At 39.4% G+C, this 10,122-nt stretch overlaps 1 protein-coding gene across 1 annotated transcript in view; it reads right to left on the minus strand.

Annotated features, from left to right (window-relative positions):
- Positions 1 to 8,866, minus strand: part of LOC104274809 (epidermal retinol dehydrogenase 2-like) — a 9,378-nt gene extending 512 nt beyond the window's left edge. Inside the window, exons 1-5 of the mRNA XM_009870580.1 lie at positions 8,543 to 8,866; positions 4,294 to 4,425; positions 2,719 to 2,818; positions 1,143 to 1,287; positions 65 to 187 (exon numbers count right to left, since the gene is read on the minus strand). Of these exons, the coding sequence (XP_009868882.1) occupies positions 65 to 187; positions 1,143 to 1,287; positions 2,719 to 2,818; positions 4,294 to 4,425; positions 8,543 to 8,866 (824 nt within the window). The remainder of the gene's footprint in view (positions 1 to 64; positions 188 to 1,142; positions 1,288 to 2,718; positions 2,819 to 4,293; positions 4,426 to 8,542) is intronic.
- Between the last annotated feature and the right edge of the window lie 1,256 nt (positions 8,867 to 10,122).

Below are 10,122 nucleotides of genomic sequence, written 5' to 3' on the forward strand. Positions count from 1 at the left end.
GCTGATTTTGCAGGCATATGGCAAAAGAAAGAAGGTAATGCTAGAAGATGTGTCATATTCTTACAATTTGAGACCAAATAAGCGTAAAGTTGGAGGCATGACTAGATAAAACTTTTCTTTTCGAACTGCGTCCACAATCCTGCAGGCTACATACGCTGGATCAAAAACAGGAAGTAGGAGAGGGCATCTGGTGAAAAAAGAAACAAAGCATTACAAAATTACAAAATTTTGCCTTTGAAATATATTCTAACATAGAAATCATTTAATTAAATCATTAAAGAATTTTTTCCCATCCCCTAAAGTAGTCCTGAAAAGAAGTGTCCAATACTTTTTTCTTTCTATCATCAAAATAAATCAAAAAAGCTTCAGTGATATTGTATATTTTAATGACTAATGAGTAACTTCTTGTGCAAGACCTGCTCAGACCCTAATGAAGTTAATGCCCACAGTGATTGCAGCACTGGAGACTTCCCAGCTAACCCATAGTATATGCTGTTCTATTCATGAGTGCCACCCTCTGCACACCTCCCCCTTTTCTACTGAAGATGTTGAGGTGACAGCTAAACAGACCAGGACCAGCAGAAAAGCTGTACTCTGCATAACATATGCTGCTACAGGATGATGAATTGTGGAGGCAGGAGCAGAGCACTGAAAAAAACAAGATTATGGGTACTACACTACTGCAACAGCTAATTCGGTGCTTGAAGCCGCTCCCATCATGACAACCGTACAGATCCTACCACCCCAGCTATTCTCACTCAGAGAAGTATAGCGCAGGTAGTGCTGCATAGTTGGTAACGACAGGTTATGCCTATCCTGAGAGCTGAAACTGTAATCATAGTGCCAAAATTACCTGAGGCAGAGAACCTCAACAGTTCTATGGACAGATAAAGTTGCCTTAAATACTGCTGTGCATCCCTAACCATCCCTTGACCATGAGGTTGTGTCACAGTCCCTGTTGCACATCAGTTATTAATTATATGCAAGACTTAGAATTCCTATGTCAAAGAGATATTTGTATGTGCCAATAGGGCAAAAATATTGGATTGAAGAGCAAATCAACCTCATAGTACCTAGAGACTGAGTCTGCTGAGTAGTGATTATTTTTTATACACAAAGCACATGATCTAAGTTTTACTTACTCGCTTTTAAAACCCCTAGCTAATCTAGTACGAACAAAATAAGGGCAAACGATTGTGGTTTTAATGCCATGCTTTCCTGAATGATACAGTTCTGAATCTATGGCTTCCATCATTCCAATGACTGCAGACTTGCTTGCACAGTAATCTGAAATGTAAAGAAAGAAAGAATATCCAAAATATGTCAAAAGCACCACAGTAAATGTTGTATACAGAATTTAATGTTTTGTAATAGTTTTAAGCCTTGATATTACTTAGTTATATAATAAGCATACTTGTAATTATTTTAAGGATGCTGTGCATATTGGTGATGCTAAATCTGAAGATTAATGGCTCTTCCCATAATTGATGCATAGTTGTCTAAGGATAAGTGGATCCTTTCTAGAGGACTTCTTTTCAGTGCATTACAGAGATATAGGAAGATGAGCTTATTCAACATTTTATGTAAGTTTCCAGACACTCATATACAAGCCAGCCATTCTTTCAGTTCAGGGTATCTTCACCTTTTGATATTACAGTACATTTCAGTAAGAACTATTTTTAGTGGTAAAATCTAAATACCCTACTTATCAATGCTACTTCAACCTGCTACTTCTGATTTGCCCTGCAACTATAGTACTATTTTGTTTGCCTGGGAAGACTGAATCTTCTATAATTTTTTATTGTTTGATGAACATATGGAACTCCATCCTTGGAGATAGTCAAAATTTGCCCTCACAAGGCCCTATGCAACCTGATCTAAGTGGAGCCTGCTTTTATTTGTGGCTGTGGACCAAATAACCTCCAGAGATTCCTTCCAGCCTAAATTATTCTACAATTTTGCAACTCTAAAAACCTTATTTAAATATAGGAATTTACACGTGATTTCCTAAGGCTTTTTCAAATGTGTGTGAAAAGAGTTGTTATATACAAAGAAATCCAGTTTTGCTAAAAAAAGTAACGTCAAAAGCTGTCATCAGAGACAGTTTGTTATTCTTCAGGGATTCACCCATGGTGGATGACGAAACTATATGACCTAAAATGGTATAGCTAAGGTGTAAAAAGTTATAATGCGTGGATGGGAAGGTCCACTCTCATAAGCCTTACAATTAAGCGATAAAAGCTGAATGTGACTTATTTATTAGTACTAAGCCTGACACCAATGATAACAGTGGTAAATAAACACTACAGTAACACCATCAATCAACAGAAGAAACAAGAGATACTCATTAGACTGAACTTCACATTCTCATAGGGTGACCTAAGAGATAGAGTTACAAGAAAAAGTATGTGAACATTGTTGAATTTCACAGTGTCCTGCATTAATTTGTCGTAAAATGTGATCTAACCGTTGTCTCAGTCAAGAGTATTGACAAATATAATGTGCCTAAAATAATAACACAAAAGCAATTCTGATCCTCCGTGTCTTTATTGATCACACTCATTCAGCATTCAAAATGCTACCACCTTTCACATCTGCAGGCTCCTGCCGAGTGTTCAGTATGTCAGTATAAATTGCTTAAGCCAGACACTTGGGAGATGTGCATGACAAGTTATTGGTATGTGGCTCTGATTTGTAATGGCACTTGACAATACAAACCTGTCCCTCTGTAGAGTCCCAACAATCCTCCTGCACTGGCTATGCTAACCAGATGTCCACGGTTACGGGCTATCATGGCTGGAAGAAAGGCCTTGCAAGTCTAAGACACAAATAAAAAAAAATCTAGACATGCCAAAAACATTGCATTCCAAATTAGACTTTACAACACAATTTGCTTTCTGGGGCTTCAATACACAGGAAGCCCAACTGATCATACATCTCTGTAAGAATTTATAGATGAAAGACAGCATTTCCTTGAACGTTTGCCCTCTACCTGAAGTTCTGGCAGAATTAAAATCGAGTTATTAAAACCAGCAAGTTTTGTATTTTCTCTGCTTCCTGGTTCCTCACTGTTTGAGACCATTACTAGGGATTTCGTACACAAGAGGGAGCTAGAAGTCAACACATCAAGGGAAGCTCAGCTACCAGCCTTATTTGTTACAAACCGAACTGCCTGAGAGCTCCAGCATCCCAGACTACCACTGTGGGTGCTACTGACTATACAAGGAGGACGCCGGTGTTTTATGAGAGGGAAGAGAACAAAAAAGGTAACAGAAGTAACAAGATGTTTTCAATAGCAGAGATGTCCTGCTATGTCTTTTAGGCTCCAGATGTGTGTGCCTAGCGCACTGTTTTTTTTTGTTTGAGGGCCCATGGTCACTGTTCTCTTTCCCGCCGTCTCTTCAGACCTGTCAGGAGGAACATTTCTCCCAGCTCCTTTACCTCAGGTATTGAGAAGAATGACGCACTGTGGGCTGGGAAATGATTAGAGGGCTTCTCTCTTTAATGATTTTCCATTGTGAAATGCCGTTTAGCGAGGGAGTTGCAATACTACATTTTTCCCTGATGCAGGCTGCTTAATCAGGCATATAAATAACAAAGGCAAAAGGATGCAAGAGTAACGCTCTCTCACAACACAACCTCCTAAAGGTAAACTGACATCCCCAAATAACAGCAAATTCCTTCAGGGGTATGCAAACAAAAGAAATAATGCATACTATCCAGATTAGTTTTTTATGTACATTAAGGAGACGGTGACTAGGAACTCATTCCTAGTGCAAGCAGAGGACTGACACCAACACATATTTTTAGTTAGCATAGAATCATTTAGGTTGGAAAAGACCTTAGAGATTGAGTCCAACCGTAAACCTACCACTGGCAAGTCCACCATTAAACCATGGTTGTGCTTCTCTGAATGCTACAAGTCTGTTAGACAAAGCCTTCTGATGCCAGCAAGCATCAGGAGCAAGAAAGTCACATGCCGACAAGTCAGCACTAACTTCAGCCACAGCTGTTACAGATAAGGCCTGTGTCACGATACGGTTGCACAAACTTTTGATTTATTGGACTGCCCAGGCAGGCTGTGTTAACATTACTAAGATGTAGCAGGGGAACTGGTCAATTTGGTTTGTCTCCAAGTATGAGATGATTAAGGAAATGGATCTTCTTCCAATTAAGGCCACTCCCATTCCTACTCCAAATTGGATTCCTCCAGGTAGGTGACATCCTGATAATTTTCACACTAAAATATTTGCTTGTAGCTTTGGTGACCCAGAAGAGGAAAAAATACATTACCCAGACTTGAGAGAAGAAGTTGACTCTCATGATCTTTTCAAAATCTTCACCTGAAGTGTCACAGAACTTTTTCCCAAGCACTGTGCCAACATTGTTGACTAGAATAGTAACATCCCCAACTTCTTTTCTAACCTGAATTAAAAAAGGATAAACAGAAAGTTTTAGAAAGTTACCCTTGCTTCTTGTGCTTCCTCTATGAAAATGTTTAGTGATATTTGCAATTATTTATGTCTCTACTGGAAACATAAGTATGTAAGAACTGCTGTACTTCATCAGTTTAAAGGTCCATCTAACCCTATAGCCCTTGTCTCATGGTGGAAAGCAGTGAAAAAAAGGACGAGGATTCTAAGGTCTCTTCCAGAGTACTCTTCAATTTGTCACACTCTGCCTCTTAGGATCTTCCTGAGAGAGATAAGGTATCTATACCTTTGTATTTAATATATCCCCATGACATTTTTCCTCCCCAAAGTTGTCTAATTGGTTCCTGAACTCCAGAATACTTCTAGTTTCCACAGGAAGCTAAGGTAATGAGTTACAAAGCTTTAGTGTGCACTGTGAGCAAGCTGTAATTGGAACCTAAGCATTCCTTGTTTCCTACTCCTGGTATTGTAAGAATCTGCATTCCTCAGCCAAACCTGTTCAACCCTCTTCCACATCATTTCTACTGAACAGGACAGAAATCAGTGCAGATTCCTTGTGGATATCAATCCTTTGAGTACAGAATCATGTGCCATAAAATAGAGAGATAACATCACTTAGAGAGAAGGGCAAAAACACCATTAGCTTGGGTTTGCTGAAAAAATAATATTTTATTCCATGAATTGGATTTATATCAAAGCAGATGGTCAAGATTTACTTACATTGTTAAGAATCAGGCTTACTGCAGAGATTTCTGTGCTAGAGGTAGTTGGTTATTTAGTGTCTCAAAAATTATGGAATGACTACAAAAAACATAAAAAACACAGATATGCCGCTCTCTGGCAATTTGGAAACTGGTGCTTAGATCTGCTGCCCTAACATTTGACCTTCCTGTGGCTCTCTCAGGGAACCAACTTAGTGTTCAGTGAAGAACTGATACTCCTCCAGCTGTGTCAGGCTCTCTCCTTGTCTCAGACAAGCAGGGCTCTGATCATAGAATCATAGAATCATAGAACAATTCAGGTTGGAAAGGACACTTGGGATCATCGAGTCCAACCATTGATCCTACACTACAAGTTCACCCCTAAACCATATCACCCAACACCACATCTAAGCGGCACTTAAACACATCCAGGGATAGCGACTCAACCACCTCCCTAGGCAGTCTATTCCAGTGTCTGACCATTCTTTCCATGAAGAATATCTTCCTAATGTCCAGCCTAAACTTGCCCTGTTGCAACTTGAAACCATCCCCCCCGATACTAGCACCTTTCCACCAGCACAAGTGAATGAAAATCTAGACACTGCTGAGTATGGCAGGAATACCCAACTCCTCCTGTGTGGTATATATCTGTACTTCTCCCCACTCATACTTTTTAACTACTTTGTCAGTCCATACAACAATCTTCCACATGGTGTTTTCTTCACATGACAACATACCTTCCCCAGTGGCAGCATGCTACTTAATCTGCCTTCAGTTGACTTGTTTGCTTACTACCCCAAAAAATGTGGGAAGCTTGAATTTCATTTACAAAGCGTCAAGCCAATTATTCTTCATTGTGAATTTCTTTAGGTGTCTATTCATTCTTCTCTTGATTATTGTTGTACCAGTTTTCTGTAAGACAGGTTTGTTTCTTTATGTCCTCTCAATTGCTCTTTAAAATTGACGTATTTACTACGCTTCATTCCTTGGACACTTGTTACAGCAAAACACCTTGCATGCATTTTTAGCTCATCAGATCCATATCTGATTTCCTTCAGAATTCCCAGGTGGACTCTGCCTGATCCTGAAAGTTAGTTGCTGTTCACTTCACCAGTTTATTCTAAAATCTATTATTTAGGGACTTAGATGATCCGATTGGCTTCCTGGAAAGAAAACTTCCATTATGGGTAAACACCTAGATTTTTCTGCATAAAATAAAAACAATTAATATAAATTTTCTGCTCTTTCTTGATTTTCTGTGTCCAAGCTCAAGACTTTTCATACTACTAATCAAAAATCAGCAGTTATTTCCAAGAGTAGAGGAGGCCCCTTGATCTAAAAGAATTTCTGGCTCCATTATGACTGTTCAATTCATGCCAATACCTACAAAGGTATTGTTAACAATAATTTAACACCTTAACAGTGATCCCTGAATTCTGAACAGCTCTTTGAGCTTCTGCTTGTAGGTCAGTCTGTGCTCTTCAGAATACTCTTTGCTGATATAGGCACAGCAAATTTTGCAGGCTGGAGCCTGGGGGCTGGTTTGGTTAATTGCTTGAGTGCATAAAGCAAACATTTTGAGACTCTGCTAAACTAAGAATAAACAAATCATTTCAAAATGTTCAGCATCGATAGGAAAGTCCAACAGAGAAATTACGTAAGTTTAAACTAAACATTTTGGTGCATGTCTTTGCAAGAAGCAGATAGCATTTATGGAAATAAGGATTTAATGCAAATTTAAAATGTTATTTTTTAAAGAGATCCAATCTTGCTAAATTCTAAAGTGAGTTTTTCCTTGTGAAAAGGGGATTCTGGAAGAATTGCTGTTTGATTTATAGTATCATTCTGAATAAAGCTCAATTGTCATATTGAATGTACTGGCCACAAGTTGCTCAGAGTGATTTTTCATCTTGCTGGGAAGTGGTAACAGATATTAAGATTGTTGAAAGTACTGAGATTCGTACTCCAAAATTGTAGGAGTCTTAATCAGTGTCTTACACAGCAAGAGTCATGTCATCTGTACTGCCCAAGTGATTGGCAAAGGTCACCCTCCCTGAATGCTGTGCACTGAGCACTGTCTATTGGGTCAGCACAGGCCACACCACTTGGCAACTTGCTCATCTCTGCAGATCTACTGCTATGGCACAACAGATCTTTACCACCACCCCCCAAGTAATGCTATGATATCACTTGTGGTTCTTAACGTGTGGTACCAATGGCCCCAAATGGAAATTTTTTCCATGTACTGTTAGTTGTCTGCACCCCAAATACTGCTAATAAGTACGGGTAAAATAATTCCTTTTTGACTGCAAGCCTGAGAATTGCAGTTCCAGATACTTACAGATCCTGAATGCAACTTACCCTTTGGAAGTACTTTTCATGAGGAACATTCTTTGAAGAAAAAAATGTTTTTCAGGCTTTCATAGCCATGTTCAGAAAGCATTTGTCCTTTTTTGGTTAAAATTAAAAGTAACAACAACAAAACAAAGAGCCCCCCTGACAACTCATACACTTCAAGGCTATTCCAAAACAATCTATCAACATTCACATCATGAAATATTTTAGCTAATTTCTCTGATGTATACCTTTGGACACAGAATATCAAAGATGTGACTTGAAAGTCATGTATATAAGTACATATACTGAGGATTTAGCAGAAGAATAATTTATCCTTGGATGAAATGGCAGAGTGGCTAACTGGATTGTAAGTGAGGTTATACTGGGAAACATTTTCAGGCAATACACAGTTTAAGGACAAGTAAAAATTAATAGTGTTAATTTAATACCCAATCCCTGGATAATGATACTACTACTACTACTACTAATAATAAAGTAATAGTTTACAAAGCAGTTTACACAGCAGAAGAGTATAATTTAAAATGGAGTCCTTCTCTACCTTACTTTCCAGCTTGATTGATCAAAAAATAAACTGAAGCAGAATCATCAGTTTGACTGGAGACCAGCCATGCCATGACGGTATTTCTAAAACTATTACACCCTACATGACCTTTACCAAACTACAAGTTTCTAAACAAATGGACAAAGAAAAAGAACTCTACAATTTCCAGTGTCTATTTATTTATTTACTAAACAAATTTTAAAGCCTGCACAAGCTAATACATGGAGTTAACCTCTGATTTGTGTTTTGCCATACTTCTAATCTAAAAGAAGTTGCCATCTCCCAACAAAGACTGGAAATGCATAAATCTCAAGAGGTCAGATTAAACCCAGCTACTTTGTTGTGAACATGGTTTAAGTTCTCTCTAGAAGCTACTTGTGAAAAAGAGAAAGTCGTTGCCTTACACGATTACTTCCCTGAAATGAATAGTACAGTTTCTAAAAAAACCTTCCGGTAGCATTTACTACCAAAAAGAAGTAAAAAATCAGAAGCCAGGAGCTGCATCTTACCTTGTCTGCCTGTTGGTAGACCTCTTCCCTATTGCTGCAGTCACAGTGATAGGTGAACACTCGTACAGCTCCATAGTTTTCGGCTAGTCTTCTTGTTTCTTTGTTACCTTCATCATCAATATCCCAAAGAACCAAGATTGCTCCCAAAGGAGCAAAAGCTAAGGCAATCTGCCTTCCAATCCCATTTGCAGCGCCAGTAATCAGCACTATTTCCCCAGCAAAAGTTGTTTTGCATGGAGGACATATGGATGAGATTAAACACTTAAAAAATGAACAAATTAAATATTTCAGCAATTGTAGTATCTTCAGGATGCAGCCGAACATGACTTTTCAGGCACAAGCACTGCTCTTCTGTTATGCGAGCCCAGAAATACAAGATGTTACTGGCCCTTCAAAACTGAAAAAAAAAAAAAAGAGATCGACTTTCAAACAGCTATTTCACATTGTTCTTTTGTGCAGGTACACAATACATTGCTAAAGACTTGCATTGTGAAAGCTGCTGACTGCTTACTAGTAGGATTAAAGCAAATATCTCCTGCTTGATCCTACATACCTGCTGTTTTGTTCCAGAGTCCTCAGCTCCCATCTCGATTTTTAAAAAGGTTTAGCAATATACATTTTATACATGTGTGTAGGGGTGATAGCTATAGAGCACTTTGTTTTCACAGCAAGGCGGGACTAGGTGAACTACAATGCTGAAAACACCGGCGTGGTACCAACCTTAGAAGGGAAGGTGTCCTCCTTAGCAGAAAACGTGATCAGCTGTTTCAGAAATGGGTCGTGGTCCCCTCCCCACCTCCCTCCAGCCAGCCGGGTCCCGGCAGGGCTGAGCTTCTCCCTCCCTCCGTGGGCTACCCACACCTCCTCGTCCCCAGTCCCCGCTCTGCTCACCTCTGGCCACTCCTGCTCGGCCTGTTCCTCTGGGGATTTGACTCCGTGCAGGTGTCAGCCCGGGGTGGATTCCCAAAATAGTCTGTTGGGCGGCACTCTCTGCTCCCGTGTGTATTTAAACCGTGCTGCTGCGTCACCTTCCCTCCCTCGCCCAACCTGCCCCAACCAGGACGGTGACATTGTGGGTTGGCATCTCGGCTTAGGTCTTGAAGAATTGACCTGTCCAAAAACTTGGAAAGCAAAGACTCTTTGCTTCCTCTGCTGCTGCTTTATTATAGTTGTGAAGTTAAATGCTTCTTACTTTCTGTCATAAATTCCTGTTCTCCAGCTTACCTGCTTGCTGGATTGGGAATGGAAAGGGAGAAAGCTGGTCATAAATGTCTCCCTGTAAAAGTGAAACCACCTGATTATCATTGTTTCACATCTTTAAAATGGCCATTGTTTTTCCTCAGCTTTCTATACATATCCAGATTTAAAACTGCAGCCCCACACCACTGTATTGTCAGTATTTTCTTCCCCTAGATTGAACAGAAAACCATTTTCCTGCTTAGGCCTCTAATATGTGCTTTTCCTGTAATGTTGTCAGCTTGTCTCGATCACTATGACATTGTCCACACGTTGTTTCTATAAAAAGATGAATGAAGAGAACACTAATTATTTGCTGTACTTTGCATTTTGAATAAGTGAAA

Source organism: Apaloderma vittatum, unplaced genomic scaffold (genome assembly GCF_000703405.1).
Source record: "Apaloderma vittatum isolate BGI_N311 unplaced genomic scaffold, ASM70340v1 scaffold9330, whole genome shotgun sequence".
In the NCBI taxonomy this organism is placed as follows: domain Eukaryota; kingdom Metazoa; phylum Chordata; class Aves; order Trogoniformes; family Trogonidae; genus Apaloderma; species Apaloderma vittatum.